This window comes from Tursiops truncatus, chromosome 20 (assembly GCF_011762595.2).
Source record: "Tursiops truncatus isolate mTurTru1 chromosome 20, mTurTru1.mat.Y, whole genome shotgun sequence".
NCBI classification, from domain to species: Eukaryota; Metazoa; Chordata; class Mammalia; order Artiodactyla; family Delphinidae; genus Tursiops; species Tursiops truncatus.
In genome coordinates this window covers 10,672,076-10,688,757 of record NC_047053.1, presented here as the reverse complement: position 1 = coordinate 10,688,757, position 16,682 = coordinate 10,672,076, and the positions used below count along the sequence as shown (strand labels likewise).

Here is a 16,682-nt window from a genome sequence, read left to right as displayed (position 1 = left end):
TCCTGCCCCACTGAGCCGTCTCAGAAAGGAATTTGGGTCTTAAATGAAAGCATAGCGGTGGGAGGGCTCTGCGAGATGCTGTGCACTTGAAGTCAGGAGGGCAGGGACGTGCAGGATGCCGACTAAACCTTGGTCCAGGGGCAGTCTGGGTTTACCTCCTTCATGTCAGGACACGGCCTCAAGCTTGGCTAACAGGTGTGTTTCCTTTGGCAGGTGGCCCTCCTCCGGGCGGTGGTGCCCCCTGGCACCTTCGAAATGTCCTCAGCGACTCAGTGGAGAGCTCTGATGATGAATTCTTTGATGCTAGAGGTGAGTGAGTCTCATCGTCCCATCATTGTCTGGGTGACCTTTTTAGAAGCTCCAAGAAGGGGATCCCTGTTGGGAGTTAGTATCTCTCCCCACTCAGACACTGCAATTCCGTGCTTCCTTATTACCCAATCTGTGAGTCCCCTCAGGGCTGGGGCTCAGCGTCCAGTCATTCACTCTTTGAGATATTTGCTGAGTCCCTACAATATTTCAGGCGCTTACCGTACTGCAGTAAACAGATAGGCGTGGCCACTGCCCTCATCAAGCTGCTAGTCTAGTGGGAGAGGCCAACATCAAACAATTACATAAAGGAAAATACAGTCACAAAGGGGAGCTAATACCCCTGAGTAAAAAGCACCAGGTGTTAATAGAAAGAGTGATGATGGGGGTGCCTGATTTAGGCTGGGGAGGTCCTTAATATCCTCTCTGCAGCACTGAGGGCAGGAGCTGGCTAGAAGAAGAGCGGGAGGAAAGAGCCTTAGGCAGAAGACGCAGCACGTATGATGGTGCTGAAGCAGGAAAGACGGGGCTTTCCAGGAACTGGAGGCCCATGCGGCAGGGGGAATGGAGAGATGAGCCTGCATGTGACCCAGTAGGTGACTCTCAAGATCAGCCCGCAGGTGGGAGGGGGATCTGGAGTGGAGATGTGGACGAGTTAGTTGCAGATGTTCAGGGGAGACAGGAGGGAGGGGAGGGCATCAGCTCTGCATTTCAGTGCTGGGTGCATGGCCTGCCTGCCGGACGTAGCAAGGGGCGCTAAGTGAGGATGGGAAAACAAGAAACGTTACAAGGATCGGAGAAGAGGACACCAGATGGGGTGGGCATTTCAGGCAGAGAGCACGGTCTCAGAGATGAGGATGTGCAGGGCAGGTGTGGGGACCAGTGGAAGGCAGAGTCTGCCTGGACAGCAGGAGAGAGGACCCTCACAGTCATGCTGGCCTGGGCCGTGCGGGGTTGGGTGAGACGCACAAGCCTAGGAGGGTCTCCAGGCTAGGAGGGCCCCCAAGTCTCACTTGGCTGGCTCAGCTCCACTCTGGGAAGTCACCGTATTTGGGGGATTGACTTACTCCTGGGATGGGGCCAGCTTTGAAGTACTGGCTGAATGGGGTCTTGAAAGAGAAACAGAGCATGCGCTGGCAAGACCCCAGGACCCAGAGCAGGACACTTGGGACATGGTCTCAGCCGTGCCATTGACTCGTTCTGTGATCCTGGGCAAGTCTTTCACTTGCTCTGGGCCTCAGTTTCCCTATCAGCTCTGTGCCTCCAGAAATGGAGACTGTATCCAGTTCAGGTGATTTTCGGGGAGGCACGGTGGGGGCGGGGCAGTGGAATGCTGCCCCAGCCTGAGCCTCCCCCTTTCTTGACTCTGGATGGAGTGCCCCCTCCCTGATGCTAACCCCAAACCAGCCCATTTGGGGCTTCTTTCCTGTCTCCCACTGGCGTCTGATTGGAGTGGCAGCCGGGGCTGACTTTCTCCATAGCAACGCACGCAAAGTGTGACAACAACGGCTTCAATATTTTCATGCTTAGAACACTTTCATTTAAAATACTTTTGCAGTTCATCAGGGCTCTGCGTTCCCAGATGCCGATGATGGCTTCCCGCGGGAGGCGTCTGCGGGTGGCGCCGGTCAGCTCCGTCTCCATCCCCATGGGCCCTATGCACCTGCTTTCCTTTTGAGCAGCTGTGGATCCATCCTGCTTCCCTCCCTGCGGACCCTCAGCATTCTGTCCTCTGCCCCCATGATCTCACTGCTCTGTCTGCAGTTCCCAAACTGGCCTCCCCTCTCACTCCTCTCTTATGGGTGGCCCCACCTTCTCTTCTATTCCTTTGTCTCATCTCCTCCCCGCCCCCTCACTTCTGTCTCTCCTTCTCTCCACTATCCCAGGATCACACACTCTCCCATCTCTTTCCCTGTCTTCCACCTCTCAGCACTCCCTACCAGACCTCTGAACCTCACGTCTCTGAACCTTTCCTATGTCACCTCTCCCAGAGCATCTGTAGCTCTCAGCCCCAGGATCCGCCCGCCTGCTGCTGGAACCTCTTTGGTTCTGCGTTGCCAACTCCTCACCTCCTGTCTGTTCCCTGTGGTCTCCCTGGACAAGGCTTTTGCATATCTCCTCCACTCAGGGCAGTAAGAGGTAAAGCCATCCTCCTTCTCTGCTCCCAAGGGCTTTCTCAGCATCTGGGGCCAGGCCATGAGTGTCCGGCTTTCTGGGCATGCTCTGAAGGGTCACCTCCCTGCCTCTGTTCTCCAGCCCAGGCTGAGCCCTGACCCTGGCCTGGGTGTGATCTCTGTCCCCACCTGCAACCTGCTGCCTCTGCAGTTCCACCTCCAGCCGTGGTGGAGCCACACTGTCAGGAGCAGAGGCCAGAGCATGGAAGGGACCTCTCAGGCTCACACAGCAAGGTGGGGGCAGAGGCGCTGGAGCCCAGGTCAGGCCTTTCTCTTCGACTTATTACTGAAAATGGGGCCCTCCTCCCTCCCTTTCTTCCTTAAGCTCCATCCCACTTGTCCAGCACTAGGGTTTACCTGGTGGGACAAGAGACCTTCATGGCTCATGGTCTAGTAGCAGAGGAAGACTCTTAGGCTCTGGGGGCTCTGGTTGTGTATGTAAGGCCTGGGAGGGACTGGGGGGAAGTCAGGGAGGAGTATGGAGCTATCCGGGACCATAACAAGCCCCTGGGCAGGATGCCAGCTCCCCGGGCTGTGGCAGCAGGCATGGGGCCTCAGGGCGGCTGGTACCCGTGATTGGATGCTGCAGGCTCCCAGACCCAGAAGAAGCACCACTCCCCATCCTGTCAGTACAGTCAGAGGGTATCTGGGGAGCCACAGTGCAGAGTGAGGGAAACCCATGGTGTCCAGGAGGGGACATGGCTCAAACCCATGTCAGAGCTAGGGGGCCCTCTAGGTGTTTGAGTTCAACACCCTGACCTCATTTTACAGGCTGGAAAACTGAGGCCAAAGAACTGGGAAACTTGTTCAGGGTCCCACAGAGGGTCAGGCAGAGCAGCGGCTAGAATTCAGAGTCATTTATTTACTCTCTCAAGTATTTATTGGGTATCTGTCCATCCCCCTATTCCAGGTGTAGGGGATGCAGGGCAAGTGGACACTGTCGTAACCCCCATGGAGCTTACAGCTTAGTGGTGATGGGTGGAAAGACAATGTCCAAGCAAGCGAGCTCTATTGATAGTTTCCATAAATAAAATAATGCAGAGGAACAGACAGCTCACCAAAGAAGGTAGATAAATGAAAAATGAAAGGTGAAAGATGAAAATACGCTCAGCGTCGTTAGTTATTAGGAAAAGGTAAACTGAAGCCACAATGAGGTACTGCCTCACGCTCATTAGAATGACTCATTGAGACAACTGACCAGGAGGAGGAGGAATTGGGACTTTGAAAGTCTGCTTGGTGGGAACGGACGATGGGGCAGCCATTTCGGAAGACAGACTGCAGCTTCTCAGACAGTTTATCATAGTTATAACTACCTTTCCACTCCTAGGTATCTACACAAGAGGTAAGCAAACATATGTCCACCTAAAGACATGTACCTGAATGTTTATAGCAGCTTCATTTATGATCGCCCCAGAGTGCAAACAACCCAAACGTACATCAATGGCTAAATGAATAAACATATTGCGGTACATTCATGTATTCAGTATTCATGAAATGCCGCTTGGCAATAAGAAGGAATGAACTGATACACACAACAATACGGATGAATCTCAAAATAACTGTGCTGAGTGAAAAAGAGTCAGACTGAGAAAGAGTGCATATTATGATTCCATTTATAGAAAACTCTAGAAAATGCAAACGAGTCTATGGCAACAGGAGCAGATCAGTGGTTGCCTGGAGGTGGGGAGGAGGGATCAAAAGGGACAGGCGAAGACTTCTCGGTGCGATGGATATATGTCCACTATCTTGATTAGGGTGATGGCTTCCTGGGTGTGCACCTATGTCAAAACTTACCAAATTGTACTTTTTAAAAATTAAAAAAAAAATTGTATTTTTTTTTTTTTTTTGGCCGCACTGCGCAGCTTGCAGGATCTCAGTTCCGTGACCGGGGATTGAACCCGGGCCCTCGGCAGTGAGAGCGCCGAGGCCAACCACCGGACTGCCAGGGAACTCCCAAATTGTACATTTTAAATATGTGTAGTTTACTGAATGTCAGTTATAGCTTTAGTAATGCCGTTAAAAAAGAAATGGAGGCACTCCCCCCCAGTATAACATAAGGGACTGAGGTAAGAGTGGCTGGGCAATTGGGAGGCCCCCAGCAGGTGTGGCCTTGACCTGAGAGCCGAATCGCAAGAAATGAGCCAGGTGAGGGTCTGGGGGAATAGTGTTGTGGACAGTGGGAACAGCCAGTGTGAAGCTTTTATGGGAGTAGTGAATAGGAAGGCTGGTGTGGCCAGAGTGAGCGAGGGGGGCGCCTGCTCAGCGCTGTGCAGGAGGGCAGACCTGGCCCAGTAGCCTCTGGACATGCTTCCTGCCCAGGCTCTGGAGTGGCCCTGTGTGCCCCTGCTCCTGCACCAGGACACCAGAGGCTCAGAACTCAGGATCTCTGAGCGTACGGGGAAGTGGCGCAGGTCGTCTGGGGTCAGAGCAGCCAGGTTTTCCTCAGGGCTGGGGCAGTGACTAGCTACTGTCTGACCTCAGGCGAGTCTTGAGCCTCTGGGCCCCGGGTCCCCCCTCTGGAGCACAGCAGGGGTACAGGCTTTGTCTCGTGGCTGGAGTGGAGGATATCGCTTTGGGAAACTGGGCAAAGGAGCCCTCAGAGAAGCAAAGCACAGGTGTGTCGCTGACCCCTGACCCTCCCTCTCATTGGGGGAGGGGACGTAGAGAAGCAAATGCCAAGGAGCTGCCCCAAAGGCTTCTGGGAATGGGCTGAGTGGGGACCCCCTTGTGATGAAGAGAGGGTGGTGGTACGGCCGTAGGTGGGGCATGGAGCGAGCGGTCCCCAGTCGGGGAGGTTAGCAATCTTGTGTCCCAGAGGCCCCAGAGCAGCGCATATCTGGTCCGTGGAGAGACTGGCCTGTTGGCCTCAGGCAAGGAGTGCTGGAGGGACCTGGACCGGCTGATGGCCGAAGGTGACCGAGCCCTCAGCTCCATGAGCTGCAGGTGAAGCCTGCCTAGCATGGGACAAGGAGGTTCCCCGCTTTGAAGTCCTGTGGGTCCAGCAGACACAGAGGCCCCAGGGTAGGAAGAAAGGCTTTCGCTGTATCCAGGTTTTGTTCCGGGTCGGAGTCAGTCTGAGGTCAAGGCCAGGGGCGTGGTACTGGTGGGTGAGGCTGAGCCTGGCACCTAGAATGGGCAGGGACTGGGGCTCAGGGGGGTCGAAGTAGATGCAAAAACTCTGTCCGCACCAGGGGTCACCGGGGTTGAGCATTGGCACATAGGGAACAGTCACCAGGAGTCGAAAAGCAAAGTCAATAACCAGGACGTTTATTCAGATAAAGCCCTTCGCGGCCTTTGGCCTCCACTGGGAGTCTCCAACTACAGTGAGGGGAAACTGAGCGGAGGCTCAGAGCTGAGGCACACGTCTCCCTGGTTCTCCTGAGTGACTCCAAAAGGAGATTTCTCAGCTGCTGCGTGTGTGTGTGTGTGTGTGTGTTTCTTGCTGCCACTCAGGGGACAAGCCCATTGTTGCCAGGGTGAAGATCTAAGGCTGAGTACTGAGCGCAGGGGCAGAGGAGCGGCCCAGAGAAGGAGAGAAATCTCGTCTGTGAGGTGGGGGGCCGGGGAGCGGCTGGAGAGACAGGCAGGCTGAAGCCTGGGGCAGGGGGTGGGGGGAGCAGCAGAGAGTGCAAGGAAGCCAGGGAAAATACAAGAAAGCAGAGAGGGAAAGAGAGCAAGAGAGACTCAGAGAGGACGGGAGAGAGGGACACATACACACACACCAAGAGAGACACCAAGAGAGCCACACCAAGAGAGTTGAAAGAGAGACAGTGACCCAGGAGAGAGAGAGATCAGAGACACCAAGAAGGCCTGCAGAGGTGGAAAGCTCCGAGGGGCAGGCACCCAGAGAAACCCAGAGAAGAGATCAAGAAGGAGACACATCCACCCAGAGAGAGGAGAGAGACAGGTTCTGGGATAAAGACAGAGCGAGAGCAAAGAGTAATTGTGATCGAGGCCCAGAGGGAGGGACAGACACGGCAGAGAGCCTGAGACAGAGAAACCCCAGGACCCAGAGGGACGGAGATCAGTGGAAAGGGACCTGGGTCAGGGATGGGCATCAAGCAGGGAGGAACACGGGGAGAGTCTGAGAGGAGATACATTTCCTAGAGAGAGAGAGACAGAAGGCCGAGAGGGAAGGATGGAGGGGGGTCACGCAGATACAAGGAAGAGGGAGAAGATGCTGAAGCCTCTCGGGGTTCTGATAGCCTCACATACACCGTGAGAGAGGGATCACGCATTATAGAAGAGCCAGGATCTAGGACGTGCAAGCACCTGCTGTCTACCCAGCGCTGGACCAGGAGCCCCAGCTCACTCATCTGACTGTGTCAGTTTCCCGCTGTGTTTTTTCACAAAGCTGAATTCCTACAGGATGGAGGTCGTGTCTCACACTGCATACAGCAGCTCCTCAGGAAGCCCTCCATTGTAGAATGAATGTTAAATGAACAAGCAGAAAACTGCACGCTTGGGTAACTGAGCCAGGAGACATAGGCACTCAAGGTGGGCTACAGGCTGACCCTGACGACCCCGCTCCGAAGCTGGGACAAAATGACATTGGGGTAGGCAGCAGCATAGCTGGAACTGGGGCATAACTCCACGTGCTCTGGTGGTGGTGTTAATGGTGGTACCATCATCTTCCTGTGCTGTTATGCACATCTGTGCTCCCGCCGTGTGCTAGTCGTGCTTGTACACACTTTACCTTCATTGTCTCGTTATCTGATTGAATCCTCACAGCAACTCTAGGACGTGGGCATTACTGTGATGTCCTTTTATAGATGAGGAAATGGAGGCTCATAAAACATAAGTTACTGTCCAAGGTCGGATAGCTAGCAGATGGTGGATCCAGGATTGAAAAGAGTCGATCTAACGCCAGAACGGAGCTCTTAACCCCCGGTGACCCTGCTTCCCCAAGAATAGTACTACCTGATACTTGTTTACAGCATTCTGGCTTGTGTAGCCTTTTCAAATTTACTATGTCAGTCATCCTCATGAAAGTTTGCTAGAAAGAGTTGTGGAACCAGAGCTGTTATTCCCACGGAAGCAATAAGAGAAGAGGAACAGCTGAGGGACATCTGTAAAGGTACAGGCTCCCATGTAGCAGCTCAGGACTGGAACCCAGTCAGGGCTCTGCCCAGAGCATGACGCTGCCTAGAGGTGTAAACCGTGCCCAGATGGAACACACCGGGTTCAGGAAATTGTCTGGTGGCGTGTGGTGCTTGGGCAGCCAATACAGGATGTCCAGGACAGGCAGGCCATCAGGAGGGCAGGATTTTAGGACTCTTGAAATAGTATATCTGGGTTTAAATCCTGGCTCTAGCCAGTGACCTTTGGCAAGTTACTTAACTATTCCATGCTTCAGTCTCCTTGTCTATAAAATGGAGATATGTACTTTTTTAGAATTGTTATGAAAATTAAATAAATTTGTGTTTGTAAAACACTTCTAACGACCTCAGTGCATACTAAGATTTGGTAAGTGGTGTTAAGTAGATCACATAAAATAATCAAATAAGGCAGGAGGAGGTGTCCCAGCCAGAAATGGGGTCTGGATGACTGAGCTTGAGTGGTTCAGAACTCTGGACAGATCCCCAAGCTTTAGATTCACCATATTGGTTCCATGTGCTCTGTCAAGTTCTTTGGCAGTGAAATGGGTCTTATCTCTTTGTTCTCGGTTACGATGAGCTTAAGAATTCTCCTCACGACCCTTTAATGTCTGCTCTATGAGAAAAGGCACAAAGGTCTTCACCAGGAAGGCCTGTCTCTTTAAAGAGAGAGAGGGGGTATTCCTGTGGGTTTGTTCTTGAGGAAATGTCCCTTTCAGGGATGAGGGACTGCACCAGATATGTGTAATTGATGTGTGGGACCCAGGGGCTTGTGTTCAGTGTGTTAGGGAATATGACCTCACCAATTCCTCTGAGCTCAGACTGGGAAAGGGCAAGGATAGAGACAGGGTTGAGGGGAGGACTAAAGGGAGAATGGAAGCATTAAGAGGTTCATAACCTTGAGATGTGGGTTAAGGGTTCCATATAGCTTAAGGCTTGCTTAGAGGCAGAAGTCTTCTGCTCTCTCAGTTACTCCAGAGCCGCTCCTACACCACTCAAATCCTGATCTGCTCAAACAAGGATGGCAACTCACTCCTCACGTGAAGAAGTAACCTTAATGTCTCCCATCTGTAAGCACCCCCTGTGCACCAAGATCTTTATATTCATTATCTCTCCTTTAATCCTTACAACAATGCTATGATTAGACATTGCCAGTCCCATTTTACTGATAGGAAAACTGAGGCTCAGAGAAGCCAAGTAACTCACCCAAAGAAAAACTGCCACCTAGTGGTAAGGCTTTACTTTTTCTTCCCAAACACACTGCCTTTCAAGAAATGCCACTCTGAGTGCTAGGAGTGGAGCCTTCCGTGAGTTTTCAGCCTCTCTCATGACTGTTCCCTTGTTACTTTTTTTGGCTGTAACATGTGGAGACCCAGTAGGGTATAACAACGCCTTCTTGCAATGAAAAATTCCTGGATGTCTTATACCTGTCTGTAACTATAGACACCTTCAATAGTTGACCTCTTCCTCAACTCAAAGGAAGAAATAAATACTCCCTGAGACATAGGCTTCTGTCAGGGCTACCTCTACACGGCCCTGCCGACTCATGCCCATCTTTATTTCTTTCCACAGAGGAGGTGGCCGAGGGGAAGAACGCCATCCTCATTGGGATGAGCCAGTGGAATTCAAATGACCTGGTGGAGCAGATCGAGACCATGGGGAAACTGGAGGAGCATCAAGGTAAGGTTCTGCTTCTCTCCTGGCTGGGTGTGTACATGTGTGTGTTGCGGACAGTGCGCAGTTTGAAATGATGGCAATTTGGGGCTAGAACCTGGGTTTTCTACGAAGAATCATCTATCTGTCTGGGAACTTCGCCTACAACCCCTGAATTCTATGACCTGCAGGAATCCTCGTGGGGACTTCTGCAGGGTTTTCTGTGGCAGAAAAACTCTAGGATACTTCAACAGAGCTTCCTGTGTTCATTGGATGACCACCCAGGAGCATGGGTAATTAAGGGCAGGCGGCAGGGTCCAAGCTCCTTGGAATCTGCTAGTTAATGTAGGGTAGCAACTGGAAAGCCTTTGGGAATGGGCAGGGGAGAGGGGCAGCAGTTGGGGTTGTAACTTCCTTTGGTCGAATTGTTGAAGAAGGTTATGGCTGGAGATTCGCCCAGAGGCTTTTTAAGGAGGGGAGTTTTGACCAGGAGCTTAATCAGCAGACAAAGCAGGCATATTCTTTTAGGCATCCATCCTTCTGTCCATCTGACCATTTCATGTTATGAACAGAATGTTCGTTGAGCATCTACTATGTATCAGTGCTTGGTAGGAGGGGCCAAAGGTGATTTAGCTAAGGCTTCTGCCTTGTGATGTGTCACAGAGTGTAAGTCAAAACATAAAGGGGTCAACCCTTAAACTGAGGGTTGTTGGGCCCAGAGGGGAGAGGCAGGAATTTTAGAAGGAGGCAAGAGAGGGGGTCTCAAGGGAGCATTCTTGACAATGAACCTATGGACCCAGGCTTCACAAGGCAAGTGGAGGATGGAACCAAGGAGCTTATAAAATGTGAGATGGCATATGGGGAACCTGAGGCTCAGAGAGGGGCTGTAGTTGACTAAGGTCACACAGGAGGGAGAAGCAGAGCTGGGGCTAGAACCCTATCCAGGACCCAGGGTGCCTCTGCTTCTGTTAGCTTTTTCTGTCCCTCGTCCCCACCCAATATATCACTCCTCCTACTTCCCGTCCTTCGCATCTCCTCTTTTCCTTCCTCTCTTGGCCCCATCTTTCCTGTCATGGTCTGGGCCAGGCTACCTATCAGGAGACGCTCAGTGAGACAGTCCTGGCCTAGCCCAAGAGAATGACCATTTTGGTGTTGACCATCTTGGCGGTAGCTGTCTCAGCCCAGCATCTGTTCCTTTTCTTACCCTCCCCCATCCCGGCCTCCTTGGTTCAGAGCCCGCCCCATACCAGCTTGCCCATCCTGAGAAATGGACAGGCCTGGGATGACTGTTCCATTTTACAAACGAAGCACCCAAGGCTCAGAGGAGCTGCATCTTGCCCAAGGTCCTCCAAGTTGGGGGCAGCATCACACTTAGATCTTCAGTCTCCTGATTCCCAGACCAGGGCTTTGCTTCCCAAATTGGACCAAGGCTCAGCACAGTTCTGAGCCCCGGCAGAGTCAAGTCCGAGCAACCCAGAGTCTTAACGGCAAGGCCCTCCTGGGCCACTGTCACATTCACAGAACGAGTGGGCTCTGAGTCTGGTACCCAAGACCAGTCCAGAGGAAATTTCCCAGTCTTCCCTGCTACTCATTTGCAGATGGACCCTTTGTCTACTCTTTCCTTCACCCCAGGAACCCGGAGGGGGCCCAGAAGGGGTCATGGACTCCAAGTGCTTCCCTGGGACAATGCTTGGAGTGATGAAAAGACAAACCGAGACTTGTACTCACCACCCATCTGGCCATCCCCTCCCATCCCAACCCGCGCTTGTCTGCCAAGGAGTGTGTGACTCAGACACAGTGTGAGCTAAGGAGGAGGTGAGTGAGAAGCAGTGTGAGCTGGGAGGGCAGGGGAGGAGGAGGCAGATGGAGGTCGATGGGCAAGGCTGAAACCGTAGCTTTGGAATCTAAGAGGTCTGGGTTTGAACCTTGGCCCTGCCACCCCATGGCTTTGTGGCCAGGAAAGTCACATCGCCTCTCAGAGCCTCAGTTTCTTCATCTGCAGAATGGGGCTAGCACACAAATTGCACACATTAAATGAGCTGATACTTGCAAAGTGCCTTCAGTGCCTGGTCATTATAACGTGGGAAGGGGGAAAGAAGAGTGAAAGGTCTTTCACAAACACAGTTCTAACAAATGCATCATGGAGCTCATGAGAGGTCGGATTAGGGGCAGTGGCTTGCCTGAGTCCAAGAATTGATGCTGTTTCCTCCCAGTATGAAATGGGGAGCCAGAGGGAGAGAGAGAGAAGGAGGGGTGAGGAAGAGGAAACCAGCCGTGTGTCTGGCTCCTTCTGAGTCCCATTCCCCCGTGGATTCACGATGTGGATTCCCACAGCATGGCAGAGCACACACGCCGATTTCATTCATTCCAGCAGCCACTTCTGGAGCCGAGACGTGGGCTCAACCCAGGATGGTGGGGAAATAAAGAGAAGCAGGCTGGCCTTGTTACCTCTGTAGGAGCTCACAGCAGACAGGAAGAGGATCGTGGCCGCGGCTACAGTGCAATAAGACAGGCTGAGTCAGGGGCCTGAGGAGAGAGCCTGTGGGGACTCTTTTGGGGAGAGGAAGTTCTAAAAACACTTTCTGGAAAAGGCTGCAATCAAAATTGGTGTTATAGATCGAGCTCTGCCCCTGCCTCCTTCCACATTCCTGCCCTTAAACGCAGGGCTCACTGCAGAGACAGCCCCCGCCATGGTTCAGGCCCTGGCCAATCACAGCTACCCCTGGTGATGACCCCCAAGTTCATCTCTAGCCAAGACCTACCCCCTGGGCTCCAGACTCATATTCTAAGGAGGCTCCTACTTGCCTGTACCTGGACATCTCAGAACCACTTAATGCTCTGCAAGTTCCAAATGGAGCTGAGCTTCTTCCTTCTGAACCTTACTTATGTTCTATGGCCCATCTTGAATCTCAGTCATTTGGAGCCTGTGTTGCATAGGTACGTTCAGGCTGCTCTGGTATCTCCAGTTCTTGAGGGCGCGAATTCTGGTATGTGTGTGTGCATGTGTGTGTACCTGCGCACATGCTACCTGTACCTCATGGGTTTTGTTTCTTCATTTTTTTTTTTTTTTTCTTTTTTTTTTTGCGGTACGTGGGCCTCTCACTGTTGTGGCCTCTCCCGTTGTGGAACACAGGCTCCGGACGCGCAGGCTCAGCGGCCATGGCTCATGGGCCCAGCTGCTCCGCGGCATGTGGGATCCTCCCGGACCGGGGCATGAACCCGTGTCCCCTGCATCGGCAGGTGGACTCCCAACCACTGCGCCACCAGGGAAGCCCGTTTCTTCATTTTTTATTGTGAACTCATCTTGGTCAACACCCCACCCTTTTCTTTTCTATGGGAATCTTGTGTCCCCCAGGTCTTGAAAACGTCCTTCTAGTGATTGGTCTTGTGTCTCTGCTGGGCCTGAGTGTTTCACTAATCGTGGACATTTTATATGCTAAATTTACAGCTTTGCGGTTCCATTCTCCTTGAGTGGTGTAAATTTAGACCCCACACCCATAGGTGGCAAGGGCTTAGGGTTTTAATTACGCATGTGTGACTTTTTTCTTTCCCACTGTCTATGAATGGTTTTTTGGCTGCTTCCCCAGAAGACTTTTTTTTTTTTTTTCGGTATGCGGGCCTCTCACTGTTGTGGCCTCTCCCATTGCGGAGCACACGCTCCAGACACGCAGGTTCAGTGGCCATGGCTCACAGGCCCAGCCGCGCCGCGGCATGTGGGATCTTCCCGGACTGGGGCACGAACCCGTGTCCCCTGCATCGGCAGGCAGACTCTCAACCACTGCGCCACCAGGGAAGTCCTTTTTTTTTTTTTAATGTTTCTTTATGGGTGGAGCAGCCCTTCACGGATCCCTACTACACAGGAGGCGCTGCTCTAGCTCCTCACCTTCCACAGGCTGAGGCCAAGTCTGTGGAGTTAACAGCAATACTGTTCTCAGCCTCTAGCCCTGGAGCCTTTATCCATCTGAGTCTTCCAGGGCTCTTCTCTACATTAGCTTCTGCTTTTGTGTCTGGATTGTAGTTCCCTCTTTGTTTCTGGCACTTGTATATTATCCATTCTTTGTTTTGAGCTCAGTTACATATTTACTTTTTGTTTTGGATATTTATTGCCCAGTATTTTTTTTTTAATATTTACTTATTTATTTGGTTGCACCAGGTCTTAGTTGTGGCGGGCGGGCTCCTTAATTGTGGCATGCGGACTCTTAGTTGTGGCGTGCATGTGGGATCTAGTTCCCTGACCAGGGATTGAACCCGGGCCCCCTGCATTGGGAGCGCGGAGTCTTACTCACTGCGCCACCAGGGAAGTCCCTATTGCCCAGTATTTTCATGGAAAGGGGTCCTTTGGCATCAGCTCAGTCCACCTTATTATTATTTTTGCAATTGCTTGTCTTGTTATTTTTATTTAGTGTTTTAAAAAATTTGGTAAAATATATAAAACTTACCCTTTTAGCCATTTTCAAGCGTACAGCTTAGTGGCATTAATATATTCACACTGTTGTGCAATCATCACCACCAGGATGAAGAAGCTCCAGAACTTTTTCATCCTCTCAAACTGAAACTCTGTCCCCATTAAACAATAACTCCCCATTCCCGCCTTCCCCCAGCCCCTGGGAACTGCCGTTCTACATTCTGTTCCTATGAACTTGGCCACTCTAGGTGCCTCATATAAGTAGAATCAAGCAGAATTTGTCTTTTTATGTCTGGCTTGTTTCACTTAGCATGTCTTCAAGGGTCATTCATGTTGTTACATGTGACAGGATTTTCTTCCTTTTTGAGGCTGAATAATATTCCATCGCATGTATCTACCACGTGTTGTTTATCCATTCATCTATTGATAGACATGTTTTCACCTTGTAGCTATTGTGAATAACGGTGCTATGAACATTGGTGTGCAAATAACCATATTATTTCCTGAATTCATTCTTCCTCTGTTTTTTTGGCCACGGCTTGTGGCGTATGGGATCTTAGTTCCCTGACCAGGGATTGAACCCGTGCCTTCGGCAGTGAAAGCGCAGAGTCCTAACCACTGGACCGCCAGGGAATTCCCACTTGAATATATTCTTGTTGTAAATAAACAAACAATACAAATAAACCATCAATACAAATAAACCAGTCTTCCTTATCTACTGCTTCAATTGCAGACCTCACTTCAAAGTATATCAACGTGGAGGGTATCTCTCTAGAGATAGACATTAGATGTCATTGTTGCAATTTAACTTATTTTTTCCATTTCATAGTAGATCTAGGAGAGCTTTTCCTGTGAGTATTTATAGAGTTGACTCATTATTTTTACCTGTACTATAGTATTCTCTATAATAGATGTACCATAATTTATCTAACCACTGTGTAGTGATAAACATTGGAATTTTTCATCATTAAAACAATGATACATGGGTTAAGAGTATAAGCATTGAAACCTGTAATAGATACTGCTAAACAGTTTTCCAGAAAGATTGTGCAAATTTATATCCACACCAGCTGTGGATTAGGTGAGCCATTTCCCCACAGTGTCACCAGACTTGATATCATCAACTTGACGGATGAAGACATTTTCTTGTTTTGCTTTGTCCTTACTTGACTGCTAGTGAGAGCAATCATCTTTCCATAATGTGTTGCCCAACTCCATTTTCTTTTTCTCTGAGTTTCTTAATCATGCTTTTTGTTCATCTTCTACTGAATTGTCTTTTTCTTCTTGGTTTTTAGGAGCTCTTTCCCTGTATTTTGGTTATAAATTATTTGTCTGCTGTGTATTTGAAATCTTTGTGTCTTGAATTCCTGCCACTTGGCTGAATTTTCTTATTTTCTAATAGTTTGTCAGTTAATCTGTTGGGTTTATTTCGGTAGAGTGTCACATTGTTTACAAATCTCAACAGTTATATCCTTGCCAATATTTACCCAGCTTACTTATTTTTCTTATTAAATTGCATTGCACAGGATCTCCAGATAGATGCTCAGTGGTAAGAGTGATCCAGGCTTTCTTATTTGATCTTGACTGTAATGCTGTAATCCCCTCCCTCTTCTCCTCCCACCCTTCCCCCTCCCCTTTCCTCCTCCCCCTCCTCAGTTAAGTGTATTGAGGTATGATTTACATTAGGTAACATTCACCCTGGTTTTTTTTTTTTTTGGCCATGCCTCGGCCTGGCCTGCGGGATCTCAGTTCCCAGACCAGGGATTGAACCCACGCCCCCTGCAGTGGAAGCGTGGAGTCTTAACCAGTGGACTGCCAGGGAAGTGCCAGCGTTCACCTTTGTAGTGTATGTTTTTTTTTTTTTTTGCTGTACGCAGGCCCCTCACTGTTGTAGCCTCTCCTGCTGCGGAGCACAGGCTCCGGACGTGCAGGCTCAGCGGCCATGGCTCATGGGCCCAGCCGCTCCGCGGCACGTGGGATCTTCCCGGACCGGGGCACGAACCCGTGTCCCCTGCATCGGCAGGCGGACTCTCAACCACTGCGCCACCAGGGAAGCCCTTAGTGTATAGTTTTCACCGCTGCTTCTTAAATTCCATGACTTCCTCTTGGATTTACTTCCTCTGTTAATTAGAATGTCTCCTCAAGTAATTCTTTCAGGTAGGGACTGTCAGGTAGGGATAGTCATTTTCCAAGCCCTTGCATTTCTCAGCATGTGTTCATTTTGCCTTTACACCTTTTGGAATAATCGTATTCCAAACTATCTCTGAAGACATTCCTCATGGCCTTCTCGCATTTGGTGTTGTTGGTGAGAAGTCTGAGGCAAATGTGTGGGTAATCTGTTCTTCCCTCTTGTTGAAGCTTTCAGTTTTTAAAAGCTTTATTCTTTGCATTCTGAAGTCACAGCCAAGTTTGCAGATGAGGTTTTGTTGTTTGCTGTGTCTGAACCTAGTGTCCTCTTTTTTTTTTATTACTGTGACATTTTCTTTTGATTATTTCTTCAAGTATTTCTTTCACTATGTTTTCTCCTTCCAAAACTTAGATAGTTGCTGGAACCACGTCTCAGCTTGCCCTGCCTATTCTTATTTCTTGGTTCTTGCTGGGTTCTGGAAGTAGTCCTTTGTTCCAACTCATCAACAGCTCCCCAACTTCTCTCTTCTTTGGCTGTTTCCGTTCTTCTGATCAACTCTTCTTTTTTTTTTTTTTAACAATCATCTTTTCATTTTCATGTGCTCTGGTTGGTTCTTTTTCATAACAATCTGATACGGATTCACAGATGTCATGGACTCATTCCATGCTTTTTAGAGTCTCTATCTCCTTGTTCTTTTAAGTTTCAGTTTTCTGGTCTGTCAGAAGTGGATGGGAATAGACCACACACACTTCAGATTGGATTAATTACCCAAAGACCCATAAGTGAGATTATAACATGGAGCAGGATCGAGCTTGGTTCTAATTGTCTAAGGAAACACACAGCTGTCATTAACGTTGTCCAAGTAAAGCAGGTCTTGCCAAATTCTTTTTTAAATTGAGACATAATTCACATATCATAAA

The 16,682-nt window shown here is 50.1% G+C and overlaps 1 protein-coding gene across 1 annotated transcript in view; it reads left to right on the top strand.

The window, feature by feature from the left end:
* The window catches only part of PITPNM3 (PITPNM family member 3), a 90,020-nt gene that overhangs the window by 17,594 nt on the left and 55,744 nt on the right, over positions 1–16,682 (top strand). The window contains exons 2-3 of the mRNA XM_033847164.2: positions 214–309; positions 9,149–9,256. Of these exons, the coding sequence (XP_033703055.1) occupies positions 214–309; positions 9,149–9,256 (204 nt within the window). The remainder of the gene's footprint in view (positions 1–213; positions 310–9,148; positions 9,257–16,682) is intronic.